We start from the raw sequence: 20,944 nt of genomic DNA, 5'->3' as shown, positions 1-20,944 counted from the left end.
AAATAGCAGGGGAAGTGTGTTTTAACGAGCAAAAGAGGCATTGATCAGTTTACTACTGCACTTGGGGCTGGTCCCAAAAACACAGCGAGTGCCTAGGGCTCCTTGTGGCTCTGCAGGACCCTTGGGCACTCACTGTCTGCAGAGCAGCAGGAGGCTGGGCACAACACTGGTGGTGGGTGCCATGCCCTTGCCTCGGACAAATGCTGCTGCTGCTTGCAGGATGGGCTCAGCTCCCCCTTTGGCACATGCACCCTACACACTTTTAGGTCTTGCCCATCCTCTCCTTACCTTAAAGGCCGCAGCGTCCTCAGCAGTCTCAAAACCCGCAGCATCCCCAGGATTTTCGTGCCGCTGTCTGACACCATCGAGACCAGGATGTCAATGACGGAGATGAGAACCAGCACCCCATCTAGCACGTTCCAGCTGCTTTTCAAGTAGGCCTTCTCCCCAAAACACAAGCCTAGTGCCACCACCTGCCCGGACACCAAGTTGCAACAAATAATGACTATTGCATCCAATACATTTCTTCCAGTTAGCAACCTGCTGAGAATGCATCATTTACAGATACAAGTCTGAGAGTCCATTTTCTTTGCAGTACAGAAGCCTAATTAGACAAATCAGCAAAGTGTTATATTGCAAGAATTGTAAAAATACCTCTGCAGAAGCATCCCAGATTGTCCCTTACAGCTGATGTATTTTTAATGCAGCTAAACCTAGCCGCACAAAACTGTTACTAACATGTTTAGCATAAAACATTAGATCGTATTTTATTCCTATAGACTGCTAGCATAAAGGTTCAGAGTAGCTGACCCTAAGCAGTCATTTACAAGCTTTGCAAATAAAGAAACTAGAGAAACTTCCCGAAGAGAGAGCAATTGTTCTGTGAGATTATTATGAATTACACAAGAGAGATTTACAGCAATGGGTTCCTGAGTCTCCTGCCTCAAATCCAGCAAAGTGTTTTGACATGCTTAAGTCTCTCCCTCCCCAGGAAAACACATAGCTGCTTAGGTTGTTGAGGACAACTGGTTGTTGAAGACAATGAGGCTTGCATGCATGGCTGAAGTTAAGCTTGTGCTCAAGAGCTTTGGTGAATGAGGGAGGATTGCTGAATTGAAGCATCCCTTGCTCATATAATGGTGTAAATCAACAGCAACTTCAGTGAAACTGTTCTGCTGTAAAACGTGCTCAGAATAAGCATGTGGTGGGTATTTAAATATGATTCAGAAGAGGACAACATACACCTTGCTGGTAGCTGGTAGAACTAGGGGGTTTTGAAGTCCATCATAATAAAATATCACTGATATAATACAGGAACACTCATCCTCCAGCTTCATTTACCTTAACTGTCATCTCAGTCAGGAAGATAACTGTAAAGATGTAGTTGGAGAGCGTTAGGAAAATCCGTTCCTATGAAAAAGAAAACGAGAGACAAGGTTTTATAGCCTGCTCTCCGCAGCTATACATCTCACTGCGCGCATTTGGGCGGTCGCTAATTGTTCTCCAGCTTCTGTGCTGAACCAAGTCTCGGCCCGTTTGTTTGCAAAGAGGGAAAATCCAAATATTCGGGCAATAACGCCCCGCCCGGCTCAGCACCCCAGCGCCGGCGTCAGCACCATGGACAGGGGCAGAGGCCGGTCCCCAAACCCACCCCCTACCCCCCCCCACCCCGCCCCACACCCACCCACCCCCAGGAGAATGCCTAGCAAATCTCCCCCTGCCCCTCACCTGCAGACATCTCTGCACAGTACAAATATCACTGAGCTCCCAATTCTCCTAGAAATTAAGTCAATATTAGAGTGGCTGCGCCGTGGCGCGAGCAGGACCCGCGGCGGGATGCGGAAGCACAGCTGGCAGGAGTTGTCACAGCTCCACCAAAGCCCAGAGAAGCTCGTGGGGCTTATGGCAGCTGAGACCTACCCCCAAAAGGTTGATTCGCTTGCCCAAAGCCACAGGCTAGACCTGGCATGAAGCCAAATAGTCTCATTTCCCAGTCCCCTGCGCTACCCACCAGACCATGCAGTCCTCACTGCCCCCACTCTGCAACAGCGGCTAGTGATTACAGATGAGACTATGGACTGGTTCCCTATCTGTAGTTAGCAGAAACCTTTCGTTTTAATGATGATCATTAAATAAATTACACTTTCCCCCCCTAATCCCCGAGCAATCTCTGATTGCCTGTACTGAGAAATGGACAGCAGAAGGTGAAGGCTGGAGGAAAGATGATGTGTGTGCATGTATACATGTGCGCATACAATTGAACCGGCCCCAGTTCTGTTAATAACAATTTTGGATTTATTTCTGCTGCTCCCTACAGAGCAGTCCTGTAAGAGATGCAGATCTCTCGCTCAAAATGAGATGCAATTTAAACAAGACAAAACACCTTGGCAACTCTCTCACTTGCCAGATCATGATTTACTGAAAGTGACTCAGGAACCACAGAGTAGCTTGTTTCCATACTGGGTCCATAATTAATTAGGTCCTAGACCTGCACTGTGATTGCCTGAGCTGTGATAGGAAACATCTCTGGCCGTTAGCTGACGGCCACACAAAAGACTGCTGCAGAGGTGTAGGCAGCATGCAGGAGAAAGAGGGTAGGGACCTGCTTGTGGAGCTGGAGATAAAAAAGCAATAGTATGGAGGAAAAACTGAGGATATTACATTCCTCTCTGGCAAGCACATGGCTATTTTGAAGGATAATCTCTCCGGCCCATGTCGCACACTGCAACGGGGAGTGCATGTTGGCTAGCAACAACATCCCCTGTTCTGATAAGCCAGCTGAAACTGGGACAGGGAAAGACAACTCGCTTGAAGCAGCTAGAAAATCCACAGCTTGGGGAAGCAAAGTACAATTATTTTAAACAACTCAAGCTAAACTAACTCTCTCGGTTTCCAGATGAGAGCTCCATCAGTGCAGGCAGGGCCCACGCATGCCTCCTGGCTCCCCTCCTCCCCGCCCCACCACTCAGCATCCCCCTTCTCTGCTCTCTGCTGCTCCCAGATCACAGTCCAGCTCAGCACCAGCCCTGGATGACCCATTTCAGTTCCTTTGGTTATAGCCTGATGCTGATGAGCCTCACACCAGACCCTGACTCCTTCCTTCTCTGCACTCTTCTAACACCCAAAACACCACAGCTCAAGCTCCTCCTGTCCCGTATGAAGTACCGGTTCTACAGCTCTTTGCTGTGGACTCCTCTGACTTCTGCATGTAACCCCATTCCTTCCATCTCTGTAACTACAGTTCCTTTTGGAGCCAGCCTTGGTGAACGGTGACTCTCAGAGGACGCAGCAAGGGGCTCCAAGGAAGCATTTGGGATTTCAAGGGACATGCTCAGGGTGCCCCATTTAAGGGAACAGCAGGGTGACTTCATCCAGTTAGACTGGCTGGCGGGGAGTCCTGCTCTCCTCTTGCAGCTGCGAGTTGGTACACCACAACGGCATGATAACCAAAAGAAAAAATAAAAGGATTTTGAGGAGGGACTGCTGGGCAAACTATTACGGTAAAGGAGGACTACTAGAGAACGCTTAAAATAGGCACAGAGCAGCCAAGATTCCAGTTTTAAGGTCTTACATTGAAGATCCACAAAAATGAACAGCCTGACACGCCTACATCAACAAACCAGGATTCTATAGGATTGCGATATGAGCAGTCATTTGCAACACATCAGCGAGAGCCCAGTGTACCTCTCAACCACAATCTATGCTAAAATGAAAGAGCTATAGGATGATTCTGCCCCTCTGATTGATGGCTGTTGGTGCCATGAGGGTCTGGTTTGAGAAATCCTTATGTAGTCTTTTAAAACAAAAAGGTTTTGGGAAATGGCACTACAGTGCATGTATCGGTTCAGTTTTTTCTTGTGTCACAACAAATCTGATACACAAAGGGGAGAGAAAAGTATGAAATGAACAGTTTCCCCCATTGCCTTCACACCACACATAAGTGCCCGTGGAGAACAGATGGAAGAAACGAACATTGTGTTGAGAGAGGAAAAGTGTTTGAAGGTTTCTCAGAGAAGGAAACTGAGACAGATGTCACGCTTATGTCATGTGTTAAAACCTTGATCGTACTTGCAGAAATGGGATATTCGATATATTGCAGGACATAAGCTCTGCTCTTGTACTTTAATAGGACGCTGGGTAAGGACTGGGAGAGCTGCTGTACCTAATTCAAAGGATACGCAGGGGGTGTGGTTGGCAGCTTCCAATTTCAAAAACAGAGAAAAAAAGTGAGACCAAACGCACAGCAGTGGGGTCCAAGCCATGGGTGTTGGGCTCCACAAAGAGCAGAAGAAAACGTTAACCTCAGAAACTCACAGCGCTGTGAGGCTCAATTTTGGGTCGTTCCATGGCAATGGTAATGCAGTTCAGGAAAATGATCACCAAGACGATATGATCAAACATCTTGTGTGTGATGATTTTATTGCACATCAGACGAAATCTGCCGAGAAAGAAGAAGAAAAAAAAAAAAAAAAAGAGGACACACAGACTAGCTATTAATGCTCGACTGACTGGGGAGAAATGCAGCAGCTCGAGGCATGGCAGGGGAATCGAGCCCTCCGCTCACAAAGCAGATGAGCTACAATCTCCCAATCCCCTCCCTGTCAGAGCTGCAGGCAGAGCAGGGTATGAATAGAAAAGGAGCTGAGCTACAGAATTGGTCCACAAATTTCAAGCCCATAGGGGCTTTGGGTCACTTGAAACAGCATCTGCTTCAACAACTCGGACATGCGGCCAGGTTTGGATCCGACCACCTACCTGGTCTGTAGTGCTCAGGTTTAGCTTAAATAAAGGAAGAAATACTCCCAGCAAGCCCATAAGGGTTGAGCGCACATGGAACAAAGGAACAGAAGCTATTTATTGTGACAGATGGCTGTATACTGACCCAGGATTTATAATACCGTATTACATTTCCCAAAGTCTGTTTCTGAAAATCTCACTAATCTTTGTATGAATGAACTCGAATGCTGTCCAGGGCCCACCCCCTCAACCACGGAAAACCCTCGTCGCGTGTGGGTGCGTGGCCAGAGGAACATGTAGGAAAGCGTGGAGCCCGGACGGCTCCAGCGTGGCTGGGCTGCGGGAAGGGCAGAGCCGGGGATCTGCAGGCAAGGAGAGGGTGTTCCCTGGGGGCTGTTGGGAGAGGGAAGAAGGGAAGGGGGAGGGCAAATAAGTCCAGGCTGAGGGTTAGGATGAGGAGGTCAATGAGTGTCCTTTGCTGTAAGTGTGCAGCAGGGGTAAACTCAGATCACTCTGCTTAATGCAGCACCTCTCCCCCTTGCTTCAAACTTCCCATGCTCCGTCAAGTGAAAACCTTGCAGAGCGCTGGCATCACTGACAAAGCAAGTGATGAACTTGATAAAGCTGCAGCCATGCCCGGGACTACGGGTCTCTACTGGATGCTCCTACTCCAGGGCCATGCCCACCCCGCTCCCTGCCGCTGGTGGCCATTTGCTGTGTAACCCTGATGTAGCGCCAGAGCAGGGGAAGGGCTGGGAGTTTTGAGAACTGACGTACAGAGACCCAGCTGGGATAGATGGGCAGAGTGAGCCATTGTAACGAGGACATCCATGCCTGGCACGCCGCTGCTGCTCCAGCGCGATGCCTTACCTTGAGTGAGGGGCGAAGATGTAGATGGACCAGGAGTCCCTCTCTTTGCAGCAGGCGGGGAGACGTGCCCGTATCCACGCCTTCATGCGGTCCCTTTTGCTCTAGGAGGAAAACGTACAGCAGATTGGGAAGAAAACAGAACTCTTAAAACAATAAACCCCCAAAACTTCCAAGCAAAGGACTCAGGGCAATTTTTCACTGAACATATATCTCCAAGCGCTCAGCAATGCTGAAATAAAATTATCTCCCCAAAAAAAGACCCTGCAGGGCAGGGGAAGGAGCTCTGGCAGCCAGGCAAGGGCCATGCCATCCCTGTAAGCTCATAGGGTTTGGTCTTGCTTCTTTCTCCACAAATAACTGCATCTGGCACACAGTTAGCCAAGAGAATAAACATGATAAAGAAAATGCTTGCCCAGAGGACTGATGACCATCTCTGACCAGCCTCAGGCCCTCCAGATACTCATCAGACGCTTGCCTGAATCTTCTAAGGGTTTGGGGGGGATTTTGTTGTTTTTGTTTTTTTTTAAAGAATATAAAACACTCATGTCAGAGGTTATAAGGGGAATGGAGGGAGGGATCCCTGCTGCTGGCTGGGCCAAGCCCTATACCCATGCACCACTGGAAAGCTGAAGAAATCATTTGGAACCTGAGTTTTGGTCCCAGCAGAACGCAATGGCAAGCATCTGCCTCTCATTCAGCATGAACAGATTAGATGGGAGATTACAAAGCCAGAAGGGAACATCATGGCCAGTCTGACCTTCTGCATGAACATGGGCCATCCAGCTCTGCAAATTAATTCCTACTTGAAACCACAGCGCATCCTCAGCCACACATACTTATGTTTCAGACTGTCTGCAAGGTCCTTTAAGGCCAGGAGGGCAGATTCTAAAAGCCTTAGCCAACAGGTCAACAGATGATATGAAAAACTGGATGCCGAGGGGAAGCCTCATCCCAGCTGCAGCAGCCTCGGGATTAGGCTTGTCGCGTTCTCATCCACAGGTCTCCAAGGGGAGGCCACGATCTTTAATCCAATTGACACTGCAGCGCCAGGGCCTTGCGCACGGACAACCAGTGTGTGCCATGGCACCGTGGTGCTTTGCATTTACAGATACATAAAACAGAATCCTTGTTCTTACACGACCCTTATTTCTCTGCTTAGAGAATTTCTCTGCTTATTTCTCACCTGCGCTTAGGCAGGAGGGGAAAGTGGCAGCACGGGCTCTTTGAAACTTTCTCCTGCAGATGCTCAGAGCAACGAGCACACTGAGAGGTGTGAAGCGCAGTGCCAGAATCGCTGCTTGCACCCCAGGAGCACCCAGACCCCAGGGCTGAGGCACTTTTAATTATTTTGTCCTGGAAACAGGGAGGGGGGGGGATTTGTTCGGAGCCAAACTGCTAGCAGTTGGAGGTACTCCGGACTGTAAAAATGGGATTTGTTAGGGTAATTGAGTGGAATGGAGGAAGTGCTTTCTTTTCCTATACGCACTCAGCCAGGGGTCTCATTAGCGATGGGTAATAGCTAGTGTAGTGTCCATTTTAATGAAAGCATGCAGTGACAACCTCAACTCTTCAGAAAATGAAAACCACCTTGTAAAACTAACAAGAAAAGTTTGAATAACAAAAAAAAAAAAAAAAAAAAAAAAAAGGTCAATCTTACCACCCCTCTCCTTCAGCCGGCCGTCCTTTCCTCCCTTTTCTACACAAACACAGACCACGCCATGGCACACCAGTAGGTTTTCCCCATGTCCTGGCTGTTCTGGCTGTTTTTACATCCCTTTTCCAACTCCAGGCAAGGAGTCAGAACTGCTCCCTTTTCTCTAAAATGTATTTAATAGAGCATGCATCCTTGGGGTTGTGTTATCCCTTCAAGCAGCCTAGTTAGTTTAATGACCCCTAGATCTAACAAAGGTAAATAAATGGATAAAAATCAGGTGTCTGCTCAAAGCTGCGGTGAGAACGACAATTGCTGCCCCAGTCTCTGGACACGGAGTAACAGCTGTGACTCGGTCCAGTTCATTTTGCGAGCTGAAGGTTTCCAGAAGTATCTATTATTCAAAGCAGTTCTGGTATTTATCATGGGGATTTGTAGTGAATGGTAATGCGTCAGCAGCACAGAATGCTTCTTTATATTCCTTTTGTCCAATTTTAATGCCAAAGATATTTTGGGGTTTGGCTAATTGTTGCAGCTTGCAGTTCATGGGCTAAATCAGATAACAAAGGCGAACAGTGATCCTCCATCATGCCTCTCTATTCAGCGTTAGAGTCTGGACGAGGACCAGGGCTCAGCGGGGCCGCTCAGCCAGGGCTGCAGCCCGGCTGCTCTGTCCGGGGTCAAGTACATCCGCAGAAATCTAAAGTTTAAGGAATTACTTCAGCTTTCCGCCAGTGGAACAGTGCAGTTCAGTTAATTTGAGCCAAATGGAAGATATTTGTGAAATAAAACCCGAGCATTTCCAGCCTAAAGTCCCATCATATGCTTTCTCCGCGAGGTCCAGACACGCATCAAGTGCTTACAATCAGGCTGATTGCTTGATTGCTGCTTAGGGCTGCATTATCTTCAAAGCTATATATCAATTATGTGGTTTAAATCATATCTATTTGTTTATAAACCACACCTGGACAGGATGAATAAAGACGGGGTGGGGAGAAGAAAACTCCTCTTTAATTCAGTTGCCAGTGACTTCAACAAAATGTCCCTGGCTGAGACCCCCGCAGCCTGCCCACTGGTGTGCAGGCAGGGGCCAGGACAGGGGGTGATGCTGAGCGCCAATAGGCAGTGGTGCTGCCTTCACCTGGCAGCGTGCTAACAGGGCCCTCCCAGCCCACTGCAAGGAAAGCTACTGATAAATAGCTAGGGGTTTTTTTTGGACTTTCAGATATTAATGTACTTCTGAGGGCAGGATGAAAGGCAGTTGGCATTAAAAGATGACTGACGCACTCCTTAGAGTAAGGGAGAGGCTTAGATTTATAAAAGATTTATTATAAGGATGGGGGAACTGCTGAAAAATGCTCTACGAGCAGCCACGGACCTCCAGGCAAGCTGGAAGCTGCACAGAGGCACTTGGGACCTGATTATTTAATTCTAACCATGCAGCAGGGGCAGGCTGAGAGGGTTGGGGAGCAGCTGGCCTGCCCGTTGCAGAAAAAAAGTGCAACAGGCAAAGGGGAAAGGAGCTGCAATTGCCCATTGCAGAAAAAAAGTGCAATAAGCAAAGGGGAAAGGAGCTGCAATTGCCCGTTGCAGAAAAAAAGTGCAATAAGAAAAGGGGAAAGGAGCTGCAATTGCCCGTTGCAGAAAAAAAGTGCAATAAGAAAAGGGGAAAGGAGCTGCAATTGCAACATGCAACGAGGTTTTTGGGAGGAGGGGACACGTTTGGTTGCAGATTCAATATTTCCCTCACTTTCTGCTCTAAGCACTCAGCAGTTTCGGTAGGGAAGCACCCAAGAGCAGCCAAAAGCCAGCAGATGTGAACAACAAAGACCTCGCAGCATATCCCCCATCCCGGTCACAGCCACCCGAACCCAACCAGGCAGCAGATCGCTCTCTCCGCAAAGCTCCTCCTCGTCTGCATTCACGCAATGAAGAACAGACTTCTGTCCCCTGATTTTATACTGCTGGGGAGAACAGCTATCAGGGGCCTGATTCTGGCCCCTCGGAGGGATATAAATTAAGAATAAACTCATTGAAGGCAGCAGAGCGGCACCAATATAATGGGAGCCTGGGAGATCCAAACGAAGCCTTTGCGCTTCCTTTTATTTCTGCGCAGAGGCAATCAAAACCAGCCAGCAAGGAGAGATGTGAAGCTTTGCTGCAGAAGGGCATGTTTAGGATTACTTTGATCTGACTAGCAGTTGAGTTCTGTTCTTCTTTTGTTGGTGGGGGAGTTCTGAATTTTATTTTTTTTTCATTTTAAAAATAATTAATTTTTTCCCCGACTTTGTCAAGGCTAATTTAGGGGCAAAACAACCCCCCAGATGTCGGGGGCGGGGGGGGGGGGGGAGGGAATCACAAGCTCTGCAACCTGGGGGCTCATTTCGCTAATCTAAGCAATATTTTCCCATCTATCTGGTTTAGTGATTTGAAGTGAAGACATATTTTGGAGCATGAGGAAAGGCACCAGCCAGCTGTGGCTATAATGGGCTGGGGCACAATTTATTTATCCTATTTTGCTTATTGTTTCCCTAGGCATTTGCTTTTGACCACTCCACGGGAAAGGATTGAAGGACCTTTGGTCTAACCCTATGTGGCCAGACCTCAGTACACAGAAGACTACATTTGGTTTACACTCAAAGCAGCTGCCATAATAAAAATTAAAAACATGCATTTTATTCAGCAACCTATCACCAGCACTGTCTGGGGCTGTGGGCCTGGATGGGACAGGAGAGGAGGGACATGTCCCATTACACAATGCCCAGTACAAGGGGTGCTACTGGCTTCTAATCTTGCAGAGGGAAAGGAAGGGATCTGCGGGATGTTTGGACCAGGTGAGCTGGAAAAAGCAGCAGATATTGGAGCATGAAAAAAAATCCCTAGCTAGCGATAAAGAGCATGGTCGCTTGATCACTTTTAATAGTGCTTTTCCCCAAAATAATTACTGCTTTTCTTAAAAATTCAATTTATTTTATGGAGGTTAAAAAACAGGTTAAAACAATCAGTAAAAATCCCAGGCTGAGGATCCATGCTGGAGATGTAATGGGATAATGGCTTTTTTTAAAGGCAATTCACGGCTGAGTGACTCCATTCTTCCAGCACTAACTCCTTCTCCTCCTGTTCCTTCTCTGGAGTCACCACTGCCTTTCGCATCCCTTCACATGCTCCAAATTCCATTTTCATTCAACAAACTCAGTGAAATACAGTAAAATCATGTCCTGATCATCTCCTGTTCTCAGCATCACCCTGGTTAATGGCACGTGGTTCTACCCAAAACCCACCCGCTTCACCAACAGAAACAGTCACCCCCTGGGGATGACATATCAGACCATCACATTTTTAAGCCCAAGAACAAGTTAAAGTGAAAAAAAAGAGGTAACCTGGGAAGAGCAGGAGACACCCCAGAACTGTCCTGGAGACATCCCAACGCACACATGACAGCCAGGGCCGTGCGCATCCTGCTGCCCAGCTCAAGCCCCTCTTTGCCAGCCAAGCAAAAAACCATGGAAAAGCAGCCAGATTCCTTTTATTCCCTCAGGATACAAACATCCAAGTCGAAACCTTGTGCTTGCAGCCCTTTTAGCTAATATTTCCTAAATGGCACTTTTAAGGCCCATGAAAGAGAGATGCTTATTGGTCTAATGCCTCTTCATATGGAAATTAATGCAAAGCCTTTGAATTGCCACCGTCTCTAGGGACTAAGGCTGCCGTGGGAATGAGGGACCAGACCCTGCCCTTGTGTTGCCTGTTGATGTCAACAGAAATTGTCTGTTGCTGTGCAAGGGGGCAGAAAGCTGAATAATGGTTGGACAGCAGGGAAAGTTACTTACGGTGTTTCTTTTTTTTAAAGAAAAAAAAAGAGAAAAAGAAAACAACTTATTTCCAAGAGATAGCCTTCGCTCTGCACCTTCTAGTGAAACCTGGGGAGTTTTGCCTTGCTGCCTCCATCACAAGCCATCTGCTGCTGCACTGAAATACTGAATATGACGCCAACCCCATTTCTGGTGGCATCCACAGCCCAGAGACCTCCTGGGGCCCTTCTGGATGACTCTCATTTGGGTCTGGTGGTGACGGCAAGACCCAGTTCCTGCAACAGGCCGTTGCTTTGCACCTGCTTGTGTGCTCCTGAGACAGTATAAGCATCACCTTGACAAGGAAAAAAGCCCAAAATGAGTGCTTGGCATTTCCTTACCATGTTGCCTTCATCATCACAGTCATCACAGTCCTGTCGGGGTTCATCCAGGTGGAGCTGGTGCAGCAGCAGACCCGGAGAGGTCTTCCCGTTGCAGTCCTGGTGCTCGGAGGTGGAGGTTCGGCTGCTGTGTATGCTGCTGGTCCGGTACAGGGAAGGCACCTGCAGAGTATCCTGGAGGTCAAAGGAACCTTTTGTTTCCAGCGACTCCATGCGATGAGGCAAAGAGCCATTGAAGCTGCCGGCCCGACTGGAGCGCTCCTCATCTGAGCTCTCCCCTTCCTCTGAGCTCTCCTTCCCCTCCCCGGAGAGAAGGGACCTGCGCTCGCCGCTCTGCCCCCGCCGCTTGAGGCTGGGGGCCCGGCCAATGCTGTTCCAGCTGGAGCGGCGGCTGTTCCAGCTGCTGCTGGCACGCCAGGGGCTGTGCGGGGAGCTGCGGGCGCTGGGCTGCAGGAAGGACAAGGAGAGCATCAGCCCCGTGCCACCCACCCCGCGCTGGGCTGCTGCTGCACCAGCGGGGGCGGCTGGCTGGCTGTACAGCCCCGCAAGCCCAAGGGACGTGCTGAGCATCCGCAGGAGGAGGTGACGTGAGTACCGGGGACTTGAGCTCGTAGGTGGTGGGGTCCATGGAGATGCCGCTGGCCCGGCGGGACTCATAGCCCTGTGCCACGTCTCCAAACATGGCACTCTTGGGCATGGGCATCGGCGTGGCTGCGGTGTGTATGATGAGCGGCGGAGTCAGGCTCTTCTTCAGCTCCGGGTGGTCACTCAGGGCCATCACTGGAAGACACAAGTAGGTTTTAGGTGTCATACCTCTCAGGGCACATCTACAACCTGCTCTCGGGCAGGCAAAGCAGCTGTGCAGGGACAGCTCTCCTCCAAGCATCAGGAGGATGGGGGCAAATAGCCCTTCTGGAGAGCTGAGCGCCTGTCCTTCAGCCTGGCAGTGGAGCACGGGGGTGTAAATCTGGAACGGGATCGGGTGCCAATGGGAGAGGAGAGAAGATGCAGACTGTCACCCACTTGCCCTCAACCAACACCTGCCAGCTCCAGCCCTGGCACCCTCTCTGCCCATGCCTGCTCCCCCCATCCTCCTTCCCCATGGCTCCTCTACTTGTGCCCCTGCAGAGATACCCTGAAAGCACAGCCTGGGCTTTCAGCCAGGTCTGCATCCCAGATCCCACCCCACAAGCCTGCTGCAATGTCAAGCATTCCACTGTTTGGACTACACCATTCTCCCAGGGAGGACTCTGCCCTTTGGGACACACTGTTGTCACAGCAAGGTGAGGTTTCTGCGGAAGGACCCCTACAACCGGCTTTGTTACTCACAGGCTGGATTCGACAAGGTTTTCTTAAGTCCTCCTTCCTCTTCCAGGCAGCGGGGGAAGAGATCCCCCTCGGAATCAGACTTGGAAGCATCACCCTGGAGCAAAACAGAGGGCTTCAGCAAGGAGGGTGATGGGCCACGGTGCACGGATACCCCTCTGAAAAAACGGATTCCCGTCTCCAACACCACACCTATGGATCCACCGAATTTTGTACCACGATGCAACATCACCTTTCACAAAATGACGCATGCACATATTTATACCACAGACTAATTAACCTCCTACCAGGAAGACAGACTGCCTCTGGCTCCAAACATGGTCCCAGAAAGGGATCGGAAAAAACCCCCAAACCATTGCTTAATTTTTGCTCCTGGAATTGCATACTGGGCAGATATTAAGGAAGGACAGATGTCTGATGGGCAATTTTGGGACTACTCATCTCTCAATTTATACACCATGGCTTAAAACTCCCTGTGTGGCTCTCTCTAGCGATGCTTCGATGAAGCAATCCAGGGTTCAGAAGGGGCACAAGGGACCCTGAATTTCCAATGCAACTAATTGGCACGTGTCAATGGACACCCCACCAGCGCAGAGAGGATCCAGGTGGCAGAACCTGGCGACATCTGCCCTGGGTGGCAGCTCCCCTCCCAGCTGCAACGCAACAGAAGCAGAACCTTTGCAGATTTATGCTGTATCGTTTGGGGGGTTAAATTCCGCCGTATCATTTCGAAGGGCAGGGGTTAAGCAAGAGCTGCCCACTCTGACACGTGCCCATCCTTGGGAGGGGAGAGAAGAGGTTTACCATTGCTCGCAGCGTGGTGCCCAGGCTCTGGCTCGGTCTTGCGGCACGGACCCAGTTAGGGACATCCCTGGGCGCCCCACTGATTCTGTCCATTGGCACTGCAGAAAGGCGCTTAGGGTGTGGTATAGTCAGGGTACACCCGACAGGCAGTGGTGCTCGCCAGAACAATACCCATCCAAAAGAGGAGGATTCACGGCTGAAACCACTGCTCTGGCAAAGGGCACCAAGCCCAGTCACGATGAAGGAGAGAGGTGGGAAGGGAGGGAGGGTGCTGGGATGAGAGAAGCCAAGCAGACACTCACTTCAGCTGGGAGACACCAGGAGCCCCAGAAAACCCCACCGAGGCTAAGCTGCACCCCCAGGAGCCCTGGCCAGCCCTGCGGAGGTTTGGTGCTTGGGTACCTGTTGGTTGTAAAAGCCCAGAGGTGCCCCAGTGTGGGACGGGAAGAAAAGATGGCATCCAACACGAAGTCCTGTGCCCTGTGCCTCTCTGTTAAGCAAAACCCCAGAGGGACAAGCCCCAATACTCCCCTGTGTGGTCACTAAATAGTTAAGGGGACGTTTTTCTAGGCAGACTGGACACTCTCAGACAAATGTTTTTAAGGCAAAAGAGAGTGTGATGTGAAGTGTTGGCTCAAAACTTCCACTCTTGAGGATCCAGGACTTCTGTGCTATTCAGGGAAGCTCATCCTGCAAGACGCGGACTGGGAAGGTCAGGAATGCACCTTGCAAGGGGGAGCAGTAAAATCAGGCTGGCCTGAACTTTGCTGGAGTCAAAACTGTGTCTCTGTACAAAGAGGGGCTCCAGCTGGCTCCAGGTATGCTCCCCACAGAGGCTCCCGGCTCAGCCCATCCTGCCAGGAATTACTCATTCTCCCTAATGCGTTATTAAAAAGGAGTAAGTAACAGGAAGAATTTTATGTGATTTGTATTCCTGGAGTGCTCTTTAACAGACCAAAGGAAAGTTTTAGGGTGCACGATGAGATGTGTGCCAAGATGGACAAGCAGAGCTATGCCGGGACTTCCCACCCCCTTCCCCAGCACCAAACCCCACGTCTGGAGGGCAGAAAGCATCCCCTCCGAAACACCACGTGCCAGACTCAGTATGGTGCAGACAAGCATCTCGCAGCCAGGGCTGCTGCCCATTACCTGTTCTTGCACTCCCAGTTTGCCTTTCTGGATGGAAAAGGGGTTATGAGAGAAGAGGGAGTTAAAATCCTTTCGGGAAATGAGGGTATGTCAAGATGGACCAGGTGGTACGACAGCTAAACCAGCCTGTACCAAAGGGGACTGACACACTGGGATACAATGGGAGAGGGCTTTTGTGCTGAGGGAAAAAACAGACTTCTTGGAAAGGAGAGAAAGGGAAGGGAGTGGTAAAGAGAAAGATGAGGTTGGCAGAAGAGTAAGGTTTGGGGTGTGCTGCACTTCGGAGATCCACGGCTTCCTCAGACCCGAATGGGACCATTTCACATCCTGTCCCACGCTGTAATGCAGCATCTCGCCAGCAATCTCAGCGTCCCGGCCAGCCTTTCTGGGACACGCCACAGCGCAGCTGCCACTGTCCTACCCTGTCCTGCTGAGCATGGGGCTCCCACACACACGTGTCCACAAACAGGCTTGATTCCAGGTCCCTTCACTCGCAGGCACCCTCCTCTGCCTGCATGATGGAGGGAGTGCTTGACAGGCACATTCAGCACTCAGCATCACTGTCCACATCCCTAGGGATGTGTCTGGGATGTGACTGTGCTGTGGAGGAGCTGTGACAGCCCCACAGGGAGCCTTCCCTGGGGCAGGCATCCAGAAAGAGGTCAACAAGAGCTGGGGCTGAAGCCACATCAGCTGCCCTGAAGCACCCACCTTAATTTACCTGGCTCCCCCAGAGAAGGAAGGGACTTAAAATCAGGGCTGACTTGACAACGAGGACAACAAAAAGGAAAAAAAACAACCATAAACTAAAACCACCCCCAGAACACCCAAACAACCCCCAAAAGAATGACAGTTACTACAATGAGAACAGCACCATGGCGTGTGACCAGGCACCACGAGAGAGACAACCACAGCGGGCGGTGGGATGTGCTGTGTACGTACCCCCGACGAGTCGACAGGCAGCTGAATACAGCTTAACTGCCCACTCGCATCTTCTCGCTTGGAGATCTCCTGAAGGAGAAACGGGGGGAGGGAGGGGGGAGGAAGGGGAAGGGGGGGTTCAATTGTCACAGTTTCAACAGCAGGTCGGAACGGGGAATCAAAAAACAACACGAGAAAAAGGCAGGGAAGGAAGGGGAAGGGGGAGAAGGGCAGCGCACGGCCGCGATGGAGAGCTGGGCTGGGGCACCGTCCCCGCTCAGCACAGGGAAGGGCTGGAAGAGCTCAGATGGAGCAAAGCCCTGCGAAGGGACCAGCCTTACCTTTAAGCGTTTCGAACAGAGCTTGCTTCAGCTCCTAAGTGGTAATTGTGCTAATGAAACACCAGCTAATTATCGAAAACATGACTTTTTTTTTTTTTTTTTTTTTTTGCAGCTGCATAATAGGATCTTTATTTATTATGCCTTCATTAAGCAGCAATGGAGGCTTTTAATGAATGTTTGATTAACACAATATCAGTCCTCTTACAGCCAGGTAAAATACCTAATTTAAGAAAAGCCACCAGAATGTGCCGTGAGTTCAGATCCCTCCTCACCCCTGTTAGCAGAGACACCCGTTTAAGTCAACGGGATGCCCGAACACAGCAGGGCTCTGGGCAAGGGGCACAGCACATGCCCCAGCATCTCTTCACAGCACGAGAAGCCAGTCTCCCCCTACCCACTTGGAAAGCACACATCATTTTTCACCTCCTTGTGCTTCCCCTTCCTCAAGGGTGGCTCTCCCAATGCTCGTTTGCATGTTTTGGCAGCACGGCTGAGCCGGGTCCCATCCTGTGGGGCTGTGGGAAGTTACGTGCTGCGGCAGGAGGGCACACGTTATCCCACCAGCTCAATTTCTTGCCTACAGGGCAATGGCTCTTTCCACCAGTTGCCATGTGGGATGCAAAACTCATCCCACTCCAGGCTCAGATGAAGAGTTTAAGGAAGACCCATCAGCTTTAGGATGTCTGGACAACAGTACCTTGCTAGTGATGTGATGGACACAAAGTCTTCAGTTGTAACAAAGACTGACACGGAAAAGCTCTCAAAAGAGAAAACATGGAAACCCTTTTCCTTCACAAGGAAAATCCCATTGAAACCAGGAATGCAAAAGCTAAGGGAGGCAAGGAAAACACCATCCAAGATCCCTGCTGTAGGAGAAGGGAGGGTTCCCTCTGGCTGAAGCCTGGAAGAAATCAAAGCTGTATTTCTCCAGAGATGCTACATCCAGAGAGCAGGTAATGTCCCACAGAGGAAAGGATGGAGGGACTGAAGGACCTGGCGTGCCAGGGAGGGAGGGACAGGGACACAAAGGAGGGGAAGGAACAAATCCATGAGCAAGGACAGCCAGGGACAAGGGGACATGAAACCAGGAGGATTACCAATGGAAGAATACACTTTGGAGATAATATTATTAGGAAGTGCCTCAGGAGAGGAGCTTTATGCCTGACAAAGAGGAGTCATTGCTTGCTTCAGAGAGAAGTCCCCAGGGCAGGGACCTCAGAGGTCAGGCAGCAATTTTAAATTAGCAGCTCGATCAAACGGAGTCCCCCGCTCACCTTCCCCGCACCAGCTCCAGGCTCGAGTTAAACCAGAGAACACGCGGTCAAAAATAACCATGTTGCATAAAGTCATGCATGCGCCTCTTGCAAGAGAAGCGGGTTACCAAATAAAAAGAAAGAAGAGAAAAGAAAAAAAAAAAAAAGCTCAACCCTGCAAAATATATTGCTCCATATTTAAAGTTTGGAACAGGTCCTTTTTGTTTCTCAACTGCTTATATACATCTGCTGCCTAGCAACTGGGGCTGCAAAGCCATGCACTAAAATTAACGAGGTGCTTGCAGATTGAGGAAAGGCACTCAAGGACCAGGGAGATAAAGGCTGCAGCCCCAGGATTGTGTTTCAGCCCAGAAATCTGAAGGAGAATGGAAAAAATAATAATAAGAATAAAAAAAAAAACCAAACTCAGAAGAGGGGTCAAGTGCAATCACAGGAGGGAGACTCTGGGGTTTGTTTACAGCGAGAGATGATCTCTCTATTAATTCTGCTTAGGAGAGGATCTTCGCGTGCTGGCTAGCAAAAACCAGATCTGTTTGCAGAGCTATACACCAGCAAAGCTGAATAAACATTAACCAGCAACGCTAGACCTGGCTCCCAACCTCCAGCAGACATTCGCTCCCTGTCTGCTGCAAGAAACTTGGGTTGAGCTGCGGGATCTCTCGATCCTGTTGTAATCTACTGGAAGAACATGGAGAACTCAGAGTAACAAGGACGTGGAAGGAAGATGCCATCATCAGAGCCTGAGATATAAAACAGCACTGTAATCAGAGTCACAAATTACAGAAATGTGATGCAAATTCAGTGGGATTGCCGTGGCTGGGCAGAACTGGCCCAGGAGGGTCGGATCTTTGGAGGTGGCGCTGGATCCTGGTCCCTGGCCTCACCTCTCAAAGCATCACTGGCTTCAGGCTATCTCAGTGCTTTCCTGAATCAGAAGTTACTCCCTGATTTACACCGCACTTAAAGCACGTTTGCAGCTTACACCGAAGTCCTGGAGCTGGCTTGGACCAGCCCGGCGCTGCCCCAGCAGAAGAGAAGCAAGGACAGGCAATGGGACAGCCCTGCTACAAAACCAACCAAAAGCAAACCTGGGGGGTGCTGCAGGGGGTTCCCCTGACTCCAGGGAAGATGCACCCTCAAGAACGTGATGATGGAATAAGATCGCAGCGCATTAAGCCAGGGCAGGAATTTACAGGGAGTTACACCAAGGTACCAGCTGGCCGCAAAGCGAGCGCAGATAAATCGCTGCCCAGGGAAAGAGGCGTGCAGCAGCTGGGTGTGCGGGAGCATGCCAGCGGGCATGCACGGGGATGCTCTAGCATGAAAATCCAGGCTGAGCCAAGGACCAGAGGTGTCAGCCTCCCTCAAGGACCAGGAGTTGGAGAAGGGGCTGCACCCTTTTCTCTAGGTAGCGGGTACAGCAGGTGAGCGCTCACTTCCATCAGCTTTCAGAGAACCAACTTGCTAAACTGGACAGAAAAAGGGTTGGGTTTGAAGCCGTCATCACAAGGAGCTTTTTACCTCTTCTCACTCAGGCAAGGGAACATTGTACTATTTGGGACAACCTGGCAGTGACCTTCCCTTTGGCTGAATGGGGCAGGAGGGGGATAGGATTTACAGACAGAAACAGCTACAATAGCAATTAAAAAAGAAAAGCACCAACATGGAGAGAGCCAATACATAAAAATAGAAAAAAAAAATAAATTCTTGCTATCTCTTGGTACAACTCCATTAATTTAACTCTAAACTGTGCTTCAAAAAGAATAATAAAACCAGTTTTGTGCACAGCTGTTCATAGGGTGGTAGGATATTATGATACCCAAGCAACAAATTTTAACTAATACTCAGTCACCCCAGACTGCTTATAAAAATCAGAGACAGTGTGTAAAAGCACAGCCTATACAAGCAGATCCCAGCGAGCAGTTTCAGGTTATATTTACCTCTCCAAGCCCCTGGGCAGGGTGTAAAGGTCCCCTCCCCTTACTGATGTTCTTGGACAGTCAGACAATTTTTGCAGAGAGCGGGTGAGCATCGCGGGTCCCCCACTCTGGGGGCTGGGTGACACGTTCACTTGCTCCAAGTTGGACAGTTGGGAAGGCAGTAGGATGAAAATAAAGATTGAGTTCAAACCCAAGTGCCCCCCTGCCCTTCCATGAAAGCCTCCAGCAATCCAGGATGTCTCATGGAAGTTCCCAGGCCAAGGAAACAGATGGCAGACACCAGAAATCATGTACGTTAAAGAGTGCAGAACATTGCAGGGCTGGAACGGGAAGAGCTCCGTGAACACATACCATCAAAAAAGATAATCGTGTCACTAATCTCTTACCAGCCTGCCTAAGTTTCCTGGCTGACAAACGCAGTGAGAATTGTTTCAAAGACTCTGTCATAACAGCGATCCCATCCGCAGTGCCTGACTCACTGCTGAATTCCCACTCCTGCATTAACGCTAACAATGCTTTTCATTTAAGCCCTTCGTTTAGAGGGCTTACTGTGTTAAACCGCACTGTGGCTAAGGAGAAAAAAAAAAAAAGAAAAAAAGAAAGAAAAAAAGACGACCTACTATTTTCCCCCACTTTTTTCACGTGCCACTCTTGTGAATGTATTGCTGTCTGTCTCAGAAATCACATTCCAGGATCTGGAGGCCCTGAAACTTTAGAAGAAAGCAAAGGCACGATGAGCGTGAGGACATTACCTCTGTCTGGAAACCCTCCACCAGGATGGCCACCAGCAGGTTGAAGAGAACGTAATTCCCAAACGTCATGAGAGCGATGAAGTAGAGAGCAGCCCAGGAGGAGGTCGATGCCATGCCATTGTAAAGGACCTTGTTCCAGTCTTCCTGGGTTAAAATCTGCAGAGAAAAGATATCAGGAAAATGGAGATACTGGAGGATAGCGTGCTGTTTTCCCTGAGCCTGGCTGGGTATCCGTGCTCCAGATGGGCCAGACAAGCACCCCACTTTTGCAGTATCCACCGTAGCCATAACCACAGGAATATAAATCTGGCCCAAGCCATCTTCTGAGCCAGAGAAGAGACAGGACCAAAGTGACAGTGACCCTCACGCGACCTATAAGGGCCCTGCCCAAACTGCCCTGACCCCCATCTGCACAAAGGGACACGTTCAGCTGCCAGTGTCAGCCAGACCTTGCCTCAGCCAGAACGGCTGAAAGTCCTCCTTAAATCCCACAGCTACAGAGCTCAGAGCTGCTAGAAGAAACAACTGCACACATCAATTATGGGCTTAAACCAAATTCTGTTCTTTGCCAAAATACCACTGCGAATGGTCCTGATGTCGTCCTCCTCTCCATCTCCACCCTCTGCATTTACTGTCACCCACCCAGCCCATACCCTGCAAACACAAGAGCCCCCTGCCTCGGCAGCCCCTCCTCATTAGCTTTCTGATTTATTCTGGAAAACAGTCTGAAACCCCCTGTGTTCCTGCACTTGTGGGTTTGGGTCCTCTCCCTTCCATGGCAAGGAGCTTTGCTACGCTTGGTCAGAAAACAACACTGAAACAATCCCAGCATGCACATGAGTTGTGGCATTTTCCATCTGGTACCTGGAAAACAGTGACGATGGCCCAGAGCAAGGAGTCGAAGTTCTTCCTGTCGGGCAGCGTGTCTCCATCGCGCTCTGAAGCAAACTTACAGCCAAAGAGGTGCATCCCCAGGATGCTGCACGG

The 20,944-nt window shown here is 49.8% G+C and overlaps 1 protein-coding gene across 17 annotated transcripts in view; it reads right to left on the bottom strand.

Moving 5' to 3' along the window:
• Positions 1–20,944, bottom strand: part of CACNA1G (calcium voltage-gated channel subunit alpha1 G) — a 153,582-nt gene that overhangs the window by 48,826 nt on the left and 83,812 nt on the right. For 16 of the 17 annotated variants that reach the window (XR_005826025.1, XR_005826024.1, XM_040581800.1 and 13 more), the window contains exons 13-21: positions 20,822–20,936; positions 19,958–20,113; positions 12,780–12,873; positions 12,046–12,230; positions 11,451–11,897; positions 5,608–5,708; positions 4,315–4,438; positions 1,342–1,410; positions 289–473 (exon numbers count right to left, since the gene is read on the bottom strand). Coding sequence is in view for 15 of the 17 variants with exons in the window: in XM_040581800.1 (XP_040437734.1) it covers positions 289–473; positions 1,342–1,410; positions 4,315–4,438; positions 5,608–5,708; positions 11,451–11,897; positions 12,046–12,230; positions 12,780–12,873; positions 19,958–20,113; positions 20,822–20,936 (1,476 nt within the window). In the remaining 2 variants the exon portion in view is untranslated. Of the gene's footprint in view, positions 1–288; positions 474–1,341; positions 1,411–4,314; positions 4,439–5,607; positions 5,709–11,450; positions 11,898–12,045; positions 12,231–12,779; positions 12,874–15,671; positions 15,741–19,957; positions 20,114–20,821; positions 20,937–20,944 lie in introns of all 17 variants that reach the window. The other variant, XM_040581817.1, reaches the window with a different exon arrangement.

Source organism: Falco naumanni, chromosome 1 (genome assembly GCF_017639655.2).
Source record: "Falco naumanni isolate bFalNau1 chromosome 1, bFalNau1.pat, whole genome shotgun sequence".
In the NCBI taxonomy this organism is placed as follows: domain Eukaryota; kingdom Metazoa; phylum Chordata; class Aves; order Falconiformes; family Falconidae; genus Falco; species Falco naumanni.
This window is presented reverse-complemented; position numbering and strand designations above follow the sequence as displayed.